At 41.1% G+C, this 13,877-nt stretch overlaps 1 protein-coding gene across 1 annotated transcript; it reads left to right on the top strand.

Annotated features, from left to right (window-relative positions):
• Window positions 1-4,027: 4,027 nt before the first annotated feature.
• LOC133407570 (myelin proteolipid protein-like) lies at window positions 4,028-12,757 on the top strand. Its single transcript, XM_061685607.1, is given in 9 exon segments — window positions 4,028-4,072; window positions 4,075-4,114; window positions 4,117-4,164; window positions 8,048-8,234; window positions 8,573-8,729; window positions 9,029-9,197; window positions 10,437-10,510; window positions 10,588-10,653; window positions 11,015-12,757. Coding segments are annotated over 9 exon segments (867 nt in total). The 3' UTR covers window positions 11,096-12,757.
• The last annotated feature ends 1,120 nt before the right edge of the window (window positions 12,758-13,877 follow it).

Raw genomic sequence — 13,877 nt, 5'->3', positions numbered from 1 at the left:
ACGGCCAAAATGCACTGTACATGGGACAATGGCCTAGCAATCATCCAGTCTATTACATTTCTTTAACCAAGGTCATTGTAGAGGACATCAGTTTCAACAATCCAAAAGTAGTCTTTCCCAACAGTACCTTAGAGTTCAACTGTTTCTCCAGCAGCCATTTCTAGTGCAAAGATCATGAAGGTGTACACAGTATCAAGTGCAGTCACTCTTGAGTAGATTCACTGCCAAAGGCTGTCATATTGGTTCAACGTTTGATATTGAGAAACATTTAGGAGAGCATCATCACTTCATTTTGGACAGTCATGCAAGGAAACTAGCTCCACCTATCACCATGGTGTAGGTTAATCTGCTGTTGAATGAGAGAGCTAGTGTTGGCGCGTTGCCAATTGAACAATGCATCCACCTGGACAGGACTGCCTGACCTTTTGGTTTAAAAAGCTTCAAAGGTTTGTCTGACACAGTCAGTGTACTAGGGTGTGATGCTCACATCCATCTGCTAGCTTGGTGGTGGCAACTGCTCTTATCCTCAAACATTGGGGGAAGAAATCAACAACACAGCAAGAAAAGGCACTTCGATGAGAATGACATTGCACCCAAAGACAAATATGCCTTAAATGAGTGGTGAAATTAAGCAAGCAACATGTCATCTTCATTTGCACACTGTCAGGGAGAAAATAAGCCTGAATAGTAATTAAATATTTGTTAAAGGCTTCTTTTATTTTAATAATGCAGTTTGTTGAATGTGAGTGTGGATGGTTATTTGTTTATATGTGCCCTGCGATTGGCTGGCGACCAATTCAGGGTGTACCCCACCTCCCGCCCGAAGATAGCTGGGATAGGCTCCAGCAGCCCGCGACCCTAGTGAGGATAAGCGGAAAAGAAAATGGATGGATGGATGGTATGTTTGGGACCCTGAAGAAGGTTAATTACACATTTGAGCCTTTAGCTGAAGAAAGTTTGGGATGCCCTGCTCTAAACGAGGTACAATCTACACTAATGTACCCCAAAGGTCGAATAATTTGATTCCAGGGTAAATGCTTGCATAATTTTCCAGGGCCAAAAAAGCAGTAAAAGTGTCAAGGGCACAAAAGCAGTACCTTTGCGGGCACACTGTAGGGACTAGCCTTTGTTCTTCTAAATATAGTACAATGCTGTACTGTCTTTTGCAGAGAATAGCTCTGTGAGTGTTTATAAAATATATATATTTATATATATATATATATGTATATGTATATGACATGAATGCATGAATGAATCGCTGCAGTCACCACAAAATCTCAGCAGGGCATCACTAAAACCCTCATAATAATATAGTCATCAGCCGAAGGGATTGCATTCCCTGTGACCCCTGCAGAGAAAAGTCAACCTCGGTAATGGACTCCTGATATGATTGGGCCTTTCTCAGAATCGCACCTCTTATCATGTTGGCGAGTGATGTAGTTAGACACATAAAGGAGATGTATTGTTCCCCCTGTGTGGAGGTGGTGAAAGTCCCCAGAGAGGAAGCAGGATGACGAAAGTCCCCAGGATGACGGCGGGAGGCCCTACGAGAGCCAGCTGACGGAAAGCCAAAGGTGAGGCTTATTCGCTTCTCAGTCACAGAGTTGGATCGCAACCAAAAGTTATATTTGATTGTAACCAAACAGGCTCATTTTTTTAATCAAAGCAACCATACTATGTTCAAATAAATCAGTTAATAATAAATCAGTTAATCTGCAAATTACGCAAATTGGGCAGGGGGGTTTTACCTGGGGTTGTAACATAAACAAACACTTCACACCAAAAATTCAGGTACCACTAATGGATTATACCAGAAAGAGAGGTCAGGTGCTGTCCCCTCAGCAACAGCACTCCACAATGTAGCATGAAGATTGACTTGACTGGGTACCATATTCTATACCGGACTATATAGCTGCCGGGGTAAGCAGCTCCAGTCTTCTTCTTTTCCTTTGGGCTTGTCCCTTTAGGGGTCGCCACAGCACGTCATCCTTTTCCATGTAAGCCTATCTCCTGCATCCTCCTCTCGAACATCAACTGCCCTCATGTCTTCCCTCATGACATCCATCAACTTTCTCTTTGGTCTTCCTCTCACTCTATTGCCTGGCAGCTCCATCATCATCATCCTTCTACCAATATACTCACTATTTCTCCTCTGGACGTGTCTAAACCATCGAAGTCTGCTCTCTCTAACTTTGTCTCTAAAACATCGAACCTTGGCTGTCCCTCTGATGAGCCTCTCCTCGATCCTCTCAGTGTCCCACGTCTTCTAAGCTAACCTTTTTCCTTGTATGATTTCATTCAAACCAAGGTTGAACATTTTGGCCATAATTCCAAAAGGTAGTTTGTCACAAAAACAACATTGATCATCACCAAAAGAACACCATACCTACAGTGAAGAATTGCACTGGCGGCATCATGCTTTGGACTGTTTTTCTTCAGCTGGAACTGCGGCCTTAGCTAAGGTGGAGTGAGTTCTGAACAGTTCAAAATAGCTGTCAGTGGGTTCTGCTAGAAAACACAAAATGTCAGGGAAAGCCTACTAGAACAACTAAACTTTATTTGGTATTAAAAAGCGGCACTTTCAATGGTAGAAGGTGTGTGCTGGTTAATTTTGAATACAGTCACATCCCAGTAATAAGAGGGTGTGCACACCTGTGCAACCACATTCTTTCAGTTGAATATTTTTACTTCCTCTCTCCAAAGTATGGTGATGGGGGGAAATCCACATTTGAGCGTAGTAAAACATGACTTAACCGCCTGGTTAGAGGAGAGTAAGCCTTGTATAACTTGGCTGTCTCTCTGAGGATTTTCTCACTGGTAGCTCCAAAATAAATTATCTAATGGGGCTGTTCTGTCAGAGTAATTTGTAGAGGAAATAAAAAGCTCCATGACAAAATCACACATCCACCATTTGCAAAATTATATATTTCATGAAACGAACTCACGTGGGGCCTAAATTAAAGCACATTTTTTAAAAAAATTCACTTGCTGATAATAGCTAGACATTTTTCAAGACAGGATTATTGGATGTTAAGCGATGCAAAGGATAACGTTATGGAATGAGACTTGGGAGAGGTTGTGGCAGAGGAAAACTGCCACCTTGTGGTCGTAATGAAGTGCAGGCTTTTTTGCTCTCTCTTTTCTTTTTTGGCCTGAGCCTATTTGGAAGTTCTTTGAAATACCAGGACAAAAACTACAAGATCAATTTGTTCATTTTCGGATTCAGATTACTTTTTTTTTTTTAGATACTGGGCCCAGGCAATCACAGGGCGCAGATTCAGAAAATGTTATACCCGGAGGACAAGTAAGGAAGCAGAGAGCAGCACAGTTATTGACGTTTGATAGATAGATGATGAAAACTCCTGAGCCCTGATTCAAACCCTGAACCTCAAAACTGTCTAAATGTGCTAAATTACCCCTAATCCACCATGCTGAGCATACAAAGCAGAATTTTGACAAATATTCACATTTATTTTTGTATGATATTTTTGAGATCTTAAATTTAAAAAATAAATTCCAATAGCCAAGAAAACTGACACACATTCTTTACATTGAGTTCCCTACTGGGCCTGGAATTTAATAATGTTGAAGATAATTTCCATTAAATTCTGTAAATTACCATTTATTCCTGAGGGAATTGGTTTCCAATTTAAGAGTTATATGAATTTTGTAATCCTCGACATGACTGACCAAAACTGACGTTGTCCCAATTTTTTATTTTGGCCCACCGTGAATTTGAGTTTGACATCCTTGACCTAAACGAATCGTGTCCGTTTCTCATCCTGTTTAAAAGTGACTTTAAAGTTTCTGCAAGACTCCAAGATAACAGTGATTGATTTTTTTTTTTTTTTTTTTTTTTAAAGTCCCAATTTGCATGTATTGCAAGTCGCTCTTGTACGAGAATGCGTCTATGCATAAAATAACAACGAAGTCTGTGAGAAACTTGGCCTCTTCATAATCCCCCCCCCGCCTTTGGAGCTCACTGAAAGGCGACATTGTTGCTTTAAGGTTGTTGTAGCAATCGCCGATGGCTCTGTCCATTGTTGGAGGGAGTTGGATTGATAACACGGGGGCCGAGTTGGCGGATTCGGTGCATATCGTCAGTGGAAGAGCTGCAAGCAGGACACAAGCCCTCGCGTCCTCAACGCATCCTGGCAGACATGGGTGAGACTTCAGCCTCCTTTGCTTCTCCTTTTGCTTTTTTTTTTAATCACTTCTGCTCGAACTTCACCCTCGTAATTTGGTTTCACTGGCGGACGCTATTGCCGACGTAGAGGTCTGCCACTCAACAAGTGACGCTCCACTGATTTGTAAGGGACTATTTCATGCTTTGGCTTTATGCTCTAATTCATTTTGTGTAACGTATTTAAAACAAAAAAAAAAGTTTATTTGTAACTATTAGCGAGTACAAAATATAACTATAACTTCTATATTTATATAACTATCACTTTTACAGCCTCGTCCTTCGCATGACGTCACGAATTGGTTAATTGCCACAAGGTGCCTTTTGATCGTTAATACGTGTGCGCCACTGTGGAGCCACTTCGACAGTACTGGAGGCACACCAATACAATAAGCTGTACAAAACTACAGATTCATAGTGCCATCTGAATAAGATGAAGAACATGTGGTTATGACAATGACAATCATAAACTTAGTTACATTAAAATCTCATCATAATTTGTAAGAGCAGCTCTAATGTTTGAATGTGGAGGTGTACCTAATGTTGTGGCCACTCAGTATGGGGAGCGATTTGTCTCCAATTTTCTTACACAAATATAATTGTGATTTACGCGTTTTTCAGATCCACAAATATATCCGCGTTTTACACGTGTTTTTCCAAATCCACAAATATATCCACGACTTTCAACGTTTTTGAGAGCCACAAATATAGCCGCGGTTTACAAGTTTTTTTTTTTTTATGTTACGTGTGTTTATCATGACTTATCATTTGTAAATATTCCCATAAAAATTCATCAACGGAGACAGCAACACTGCCGCCTAGTGGATGGAGGGACGGGCCTTCCCACTCGTGTGAATATTCTCAACTTGTGTGTATGAATATCTTGAAACCTGCGTTACGTTTGTCTCAAAAATAAATGCGCGTGGCGGCTGATCCACAAACGCACCTTTAACAATTCACAAGCAGAAGTGAATATTTACAAACGATAAGTTACAAAACATACAAACATACAACATACAAAAAACATACAAAAAAAACATGTAAATTGTGGATAGATTTGTGGATTTAAAACGTGTAAATCGTGGATATATTTATGGATTTAAAAAATGGGTAACTCGCACATATATATTTGTGTAAATAATTTTGAGACAAATCTCTCCCCTCAAATCAGGCTGTTGTGTTTTTGTGCGTACAGAATGGGCTTTTGATGCTCTCACCTGCCTCCCAGTGGGTGGAGGTGGGGGACTAGCAGGGTGTTTTTGCTCGGAAAAGGTGTGAAATAACTGTGAATGATGTCTGTCTCTTTCATAGCCTGACTGTGATTTGCTTTGCAACTTTGTTCAGGCTCTCACCCAATAGCAGTTGAGACTGGCCTGTGGCCATGTACCAAACCTTTAATGGATGGTTGCGTGTTATTTTCTCCCTGCTTCTCTGCTGGTCTAATGTGTGGGGGGGTGGGGGGGGAGATTTCTTCCCTATAGGCTGTGATTTTGAAAAGTGGGCCACTATGAGTAAAGCGAGCATGCACACATACACACTTGGCTAGTACAGCTATGTCCTTGTGTTACGTACTGTACCGTATATGCTTGGCACCACTGCATTGGTACCAACCACAGTCTGTCATCCTGTGTGTACATACTTGCATGAAGTTTTGCATTGGCATGGATTCACACTGTTGGATTGTTAGCTTTTACAGCCACATGACTGCTCGCCACTATCACACTTTCTCCTCTGAAGGAAGTCAATGAATGTGTGCGTACGAATCTTAATCATAGAGGTGCCTCTGGGCTTTGTTTGTGGGACATTGGCGGCCCTTGTGCCCCACCACGCCGTGGGACAAAGACTGTTGTCTTTGCAGGCACAAAAGCAGCATCTCTCTTCGTCAACCTCCCCCTTTTTCTCACAGTGGCCATGCTGCCTCATGAATGGAGTCAGGGTGTGAGCTGGGGTCACATCAGACGCATGCCCTTGACCACTGCATCCATTCAGACAACACATCACTTTAAGAATTTGTAGCTTTAGAAAGTGAAGAAAGATTTGTTTGGCAGCAGATGGCTGTTGAGAGGGACCCATACTTAAACGCTATGGTAATGCAATAGTTAGGTTTTTTTTTTTTGGGGGGTGGGGGGTGAAAATATGTTCATTTTTATTTAACGAAGAAGCCAATGTGAAAAATGTTGAACACGTCATATGGAATAGAACACTAAATTTGCTCTGACAAACTCAGGCAGACATAACAAATTTAACTTATTGTAACATGAATTTGTAGAGAAGAATGGACAAACTACCGGCGCAGTATAAAAATTCATATATTGAAATTCCCTCTTTATTCCCATGTCTCGAGTTTCCTCGCAATCCATATAATGTAAGGCAACTGATGCAAAAAAGGGAGCCATTTTGTGAAACAGAATTTTTTTTTATCTTTACCAACAAATATTCCCTCATCGCAAGGAGGCAGACAGTGTTAAATGCCCTTTGTCAACATCACCATTCATTCATTCATTTTCCATCGCGCTTATCCTCACGCGGGTAGCGGGCATGCTGGAGCCGATCCCAGCTATCTTCGGGCGAGAGGCGGGGTACACCCTGAATTGGTCGCCAGCCAATCGCAGGGTACATATAAGCAGCCATTCACACTCCCATTCACACCTACGGGCAATTTAGAGTCTCCAATTAATGCATGTTTTTGGGATGTGGGAGGAAACCGGAGTACCCGGAGAAAACCCATGCAGGTACGGGGAGAACACGCAAACTCCACACAGGCCAGGCTGGATTTGAACCCGGGTCCTCAGAACTGTGAGGCGGATGTGCTAACCAGTCGTTCACCATGCCGCCCTCATATCACCAATGAAAGCACATTTAAATGGTATGATAGTAGAATACAGTCGAAGTGTGAGTAAAGCGTAAACGATGATGTGATTTAGTATGGCTTCATTTGTCCTGTCACAGTTTTACTTTCTAATTTGTGGTATTCTCAAGAAGTAGTCTTACATATATATTCTTATTCACTTTATTTTATAGGTAACACACAGAGGTAACATGGCATCCATATTTCTACTTTCTGCCACACTGTTCTTTTTTTTCTTTTTTCTTTTCTCATTCCTTCATCTTTTATCTATGTACTCCTTTTACATAGTGCCCCTAGTGTTGATATGGAATTTATTTTGATTTGTAATACATCCATCCATCCATTTCCCATACCGCTTATCCTCACCAGGGTTGCGGGCGTGCTGGGGCCTATCCCAGCTGACTCTGGGCGAGAGGCAGGGTACACCCTGAGCTGGTTGCCAGCCAATTGCAGGGAACATACTGTGTAAACAAACAACCGCACTCATATTCACAGGCAGATGTGCTAACCATCACCGTCATCTACCGTGGCATACATTTTGTAATATAAGAATACATAAAATAAAATATTTTCATATAGTCAGCCAGAACTTCTAGTATTGAAAAGTTATCAATGCGTGTTTTTGTTTGCACGTTAAGGACAAAAGTCCTGTTTTTGTTTTAATTCCTCATTTAAAAAAAGCCCATTCAAGCAGCACATTTTTCCTCATGTTTTTGAGATTGTAGGGTGAAAGCTGCAGCTGGCTACTAGTGTGGACTGAATGGGTGCCAACAATGGAGAAATTCAATGCCAGTATTTTGAGGGTAATATCCCTTCAGCAACATATTGAGAACAAAACAAAAACAAAACTAGTTCATTTCTGGAATGGTGGATTTGGTTCGAAATTTTGAATTATGAACTGAAGTAGTCATTTTTGAAATGGTATACAGAACTTTGAACTAGTTCGCGTAGAAAATCAACTTTCCCAACACTGCCAGTCGCTAATACAGTCTGTCCCGACTTGGCGGTGGTTGCAGGTTGCTATGAGTGCTGTATGCGTTGCCTGGGTGGGATACCATACTGCTCTCTGGTCGCCACACTGCTGTGCTTCTCTGGCATCGCCCTCTTCTGTGGATGTGGACATCAGGCACTCACCGAGACCGAAAGGCTCATCGAGACTTACTTTGCCCGTAACCTGCAGGATTACATCACCCTTGCTTACATGTATGTGGTACATTTAATTTAGGGATGGGCGTTTAATTATGTATTTGGTTAATGGCGAAAAAGTTGTTTTATTCATGTTGCGACTAAACTATTTGATTCATTATCATGCTATAGTTTGTAGTACATGTCGATGTTTTGCCAATACAGTTTTGTCACTTTAACCAAATTTCGAATATGGTTCATGAGTTGATAAATTTGGGGGATAGCAGATGTCATGTTGTTGTTCTAGTTAAGACAGAATAAAAGTGATTATTTCACAATCAGCGTAATGATTGGATTATTAGGTCTGTATTTTGAAAACCTGCATCTTGACCAGTGGCTCTCCTCCTCCCTCTTAGCATTCAGTATTTCCAGTACGTCATCTACGGCTTGGCCTCTTTTTTCTTCCTCTACTGCATCATGCTGCTGGCAGAAGGCTTTTACACCACCAGCGTTGCCAAGCAAACCTTTGGGGAGTTCCGGAGCACCATGTGTGGCCGCTGCCTCAGCTCCACGGTGAGAGGGCCCGCAGTGGGTACGAGTAATGGGGATCGGGGAGATTGGATGTGGCTTAATACACATCGGTCCCGGTGTGTGCCCGAGCTGAAAATTCAAAGGCCTGTTAAAAGCTCTTTGGGGAAGATGAGGGTACAAAGCATGTGTGAGTGATTGTGTAGAAGGAGGGGTAGGGAGACATAAAGACATATTAAGTGAAGTAATCAGAGAAGAGGTTAATGTGGTCACCAAATGAGGCACATAAAAACACACTTGGAAGGCTCAGAGGCAAATGATGTTCATCCTGCTTTCTCGCGTAGTTTATAGTGATGACATACGTGCTGTCTCTGCTGTGGCTGTTGGTGTTCGCCTTGTCGACTCTGCCCGTCTACTTCTTCTACAACATGGGTGCCACCTGCCACACCATCGACGTCTTGACCGAGACCCCGGCGAGCATCAACCAGCTGTGTGTGGATGCACGGCAATATGGTAAAGTCCACATCGTTGTCCGCTGATGTTTTCCAGCGAATCCCAATTCAGTCCAACAAGTAGTCAATAACATATTGACTTTATTATTCTTGCCAAAACAATATAGATGTTGGAAAGCTACCTCCAGCAAGAAGCTTTAGATTTCAGAGGAAAGGGGGAGGGGTTGTTATGTAAAAGTTCCTCTCAACAGTTTTCAATACCCCAGCATGGATTTTTGATGGAAAATTTTAATGTTGGATTTATCTCACCCAACATTATAAAAAATAGACACAAAAGGAATGAAGACGCTGGTTTATTTTTCTCATGAGGAGGGCGCATGGGAGATTGTTCAGGTTACAGCCTCTCAACACGCTCTAAACAATCTCCCCCGTCGTACATTTATTTGAAAATAGGAGGGTTTTACAAGACACAATGTTCTAAGCACTAAAACACAACACAAAACATGGGACCAGACCAACACCTGTCACGTCCCCGACCACATCCGATCACGTCCTTGGTCAAGGCGCCCTTCCATGGGATGATGCTGAGTCATCTTCTTGAAGGCGAGACATCTTTCTTTCTAAAAAATGTCCATAATACTAATGCAAGCTAAGCAAATAAATGATAACTTCTAAAATATATTTAACACTCTCCAAGAAATGTTTATGTGCGCATGCGTGTGCATGTTAGACTTGGTTTCATAAGATCTCAAAAGTAAGGGCGCTGTGCACATGACAATGTAGTAGCTGATGGCTTTAGGAGCTGACAGATATTTTCTTATCTAGTTATGAGAAAAAAAAATGTAATTAAAAAAATCTTCAAATTATATCCTTTTGTTTCGATTTGAAAAAAAGTTTATGAATCTAATTCACATTGTGTATTTGGCAGCTTTTAAAACATCAAACATCCTATTTTACACACTTAAAGCAAATAGAAATATTATTGGCTAAGATTTTGTTTCCTTTTTCTCATTCATTTTGCTGGTGAAAAACCTCTGCAGGGAACTCCCCTGCTGCTTTTTAATAAACAGGAAGTAAAAATAACAGGCTGAATTTCTAGCAGTCGCTCAAAAGCAGAGTTGTTTTTTTTTTTTTTTTTTTTTTTTTTTTTTGTTAATGGAGACATCAATAAGCTTTGGGACCGAGGCTTGTGAGGTTTCTGGGTATTTTATAGAGTGTGTGGAGGAATAACAAGCCTGAAATCATAAATCGTGCAGGTGATGATTGCATCCAATTGATTAGAGCAACCTGACGTCAACAGGGCTCCTGCCGTGGAACGCAGTGCCAGGAAAAGCTTGTGGAATAACTCTGTCTACAGTTTGCAAGACCAGGGAGGTAATGGAGGCCAGAGGCTGTGCTCTAAATAGACATGTTACAGTATATAAGCACTAATGCAAATCCTCTCCTATCAGTACCGAATGACCTACGACCTCTACATCGCTGCCTTCGTCGGCGCGGGCATCACGCTCATGGCTCTGGTGAGTTATTATCCAGCCATTGGGGTCCTTTTTCCTTTCGCTCGTACACAGCGGTATTTAAGGCTCATGTGAGTTGTGACGCTACAAGCGGAGGCGGCGAGGCATCTCAGGCCTGCATGACTGATGACTTTTAGGACTATCGCTTACTGTTCCCCATTCTCAGCTGACAATAAACATCATCATAGTGCTGTAATGTCTGCTGGTTTCCCAGCCAGGCAAATGGTGGGCCCATTATACTCCCATGCCCCATTACATAGCCTATTACACGGGTGGGATCAAATTAATGTCATTACCACTTAATCATGTCTTTGTTTTTCCTGTCTTCTAATGAGTCAACCCGTCTGCTGTTTTCTTTTTGCAGCTGACCTATACCATGTCAACCACCTATAACTTTGCGGTGTTGCGCTATCTGGGGAGGAAGGGCATAGGTGCACGGTGTTAGGCTCGCCAGCTTCCTGTCTGCACACAACAAGGCTGAATTAAAGGGACTGCAACCATTTTCTTCCTTCCCATCACTTGTCAGTGTAACAACTTTTCGGGGTCTTCAGGGCCACAGACTTTCAAATGTTTTTTGTTATTTCTTTACATCTTGCATTGTTGTTTTACTTTTTTTATGAGGGCTGAGGGTTGCGATACATTTTACTCTTATGTCACACCACTAAGCCTGTGATTTCGAGGATGAGGGCTTTTTACTTGGTTAACGGTTAGTGTCTAGATACAATTAATGAAAGATTATACTTTCCACTATACTCAAAAATAGCTCAAAAAGCAGTAATTAATTAACATGAACTCAATAACAGCCAATTTGCAAGCACATGCAGCGGACAATGGGGATTATGCGGTAACCTTGGCTGTCGTTCCTCACATCTGGTTGTCATGGTGACAGACAAGCACGCATTTGCAGTCTCGCAGCTAACCTCTGGGACTTTTCTCACGAGCTGGCGAGCAGCCTCAACAATAGAGTTGGGTCTTTTTGGAAAAAGTGGCCAATGAGAAGTTAGTTTGGGGGCCAGCTGCAAGACAAGTCTCCACCAGAGGTTATGTGTCAAGGGGAAAGGGTCCTGTAGACAAAGAGAGGTCGTGACCTTTCTACAGCGTCCATGGGGCTCCTCTGGGACAGCAACCATGACCTCCACTTCTTGTTGAATAATAGAAATGATGGATTGTGAGTGAGTTGGCTAAAGGAATTGTAGATAATTTGGCTATTTCTTCCTCACAACAAAAGGACTTTCTTGTTAAGTTTGAACGAGTACGATCTGAATTTGTTTCTCATACTTGTGAGATGACTAAAGTGTTAAATTGCCAAGTAACCTCACTGGACAAAAATCACTTCTGAAATGACTCAGCTTTAAAACCACAGTACAGCACACTTACTGTACCTGCCATTCTTATAGGATGAACACTAATAATATCGAGAAACATTTGCAAGAGCTCTTATGAATTCCACCTTAACACGTATAGCGTGCTTGTCGCACTTTGAGGTTTTACTGAATGAAAATCGAGTTATAAATCAACTGTATTATTATTATTATTACTACTCTATTTTGATTGCCACTGTGAAATGTATTTTGGCAGTTGGACTCCACTGCATCATACTGAGTGGTCATCTAATGGAGCTAAACAAGTATAGTAACAACATACAGTATTAGAGAACACCTCTTATTATAAGACATGCATTTCTCCACAATTGCAAACTATAACTACAACCTGTTCGATAGCGTCAATCAAAGCTAAGCATTAGTATATTTTCTAAGTCAGAGTGAGTGTTATAGCTCTTGCACTAGATGAATTGGGACACCATGGACATTGCTGTTCTTGTATAGAGATATTAATGACTCATTTTATTACATGACTGAGGTACTTTGAATTTGCATTATGGCTCGCATTCTCAAGGAATTTTGTTGTAGTTCTTGTATAACATCTTTTGACTTACTGAGACAGTATTAACTTTTAGGCTTCTTTTTTTTTAACTAGCAACATAGTTTTATTTTTGGTGAAAGCTTTATCTGGCTGCAAGTAGAGCATTCGTTAAGTGGCAGCTGGCTGTTTGATTATACTGTATGCTTTTCTGTTGTTGGTATTTGATAATAAAAGGAACATTTTAGTTTGTGTGCAGAGTACCTGAAAGATGTATTCACCCTGCATCCTTGGCTTCTTGACACATTGTGCTGCGGGGATGCAGTGTTTTTGTTAGCCATTTTGTATTCGCTCCTCTTTTGTCCTCCATGCAGCTGGCGATGAACCAGGAGAACCTGAGGAGGCTGAGGTGCAGGGCCAAGAAGGGAGGCTATGACCTGCATGGCCAGCTTCTGCAGGATCGAGGAGGAATGCTGTGCTCCCCCTACCCTGAAAATTTATCTGACAGTTCCTGACAAATGTCATTGTAATTAATTACTGTTGCAACCTATGATTCCCTTCATTATTTTCTGTTTTCATGGGAAATTGGCTTTTTTGTGTTTGCGTACTGAACCATTTTACCCTGATTGCTTGCTAGTTTTGTTTGAACTGAGCCATTATAGGTCAGTATCGAGTGCCAGTTTGCTGTTCTGATCTTCCCTGACTGTGCCTATATTCCTTTCGTTCACAATATAATCTGTGGGGAATTAGAGTGTGAGTGGTTAATCCGTGCTATGGGTTTTTTTTTTTTTTTTAAATTGTGAAGGAAGAATAAAAATGCAATTACCCACTGCAAGAACAGAAATACTGGGCTACCTGGCCATTGCACCTGGACAAGAGGGAAAATTTCCCTTCTTAGCTGAAGCAAACAAAAAATGTACTTCTGTTTTACATTAGAACAGTAAGTATGAAGAACCAAGGGTTCTAATCTGAGTCTATATTTTACCGATAGTGAAAAAGGACTACTTGGTAAGAATATTTTGTGGACTCGACTGTTAATTCAATTGTTTCTGGAAGCAATTGAGGACAACATACAGTGGTGTGAAGAGGTGTTTGCACCGTTCCTGATTTTGTATATTCTTGCATGTTTGTCACACTTAAATGTTTCACATCATCAAACAAATTTAAACAAAGACAACGCATAAACAAAAATATATATATATTATAAATAGAAAAATAACATAGTTGTTTGGTCAAATACCAATTCCTATTATATAGTTACTGTACTTGTAACAAAGGAAATTGAAAGCCAATACCTACTGCTAATTTGCAATATAATGAATGTTTCACTTGTGAGCACTCTGAAATGGCATCATAATGTATCATTT

The sequence above is a fragment of the Phycodurus eques genome, chromosome 9 (genome assembly GCF_024500275.1).
Source record: "Phycodurus eques isolate BA_2022a chromosome 9, UOR_Pequ_1.1, whole genome shotgun sequence".
NCBI lineage: Eukaryota > Metazoa > Chordata > Actinopteri > Syngnathiformes > Syngnathidae > Phycodurus > Phycodurus eques.
This window is presented reverse-complemented; position numbering and strand designations above follow the sequence as displayed.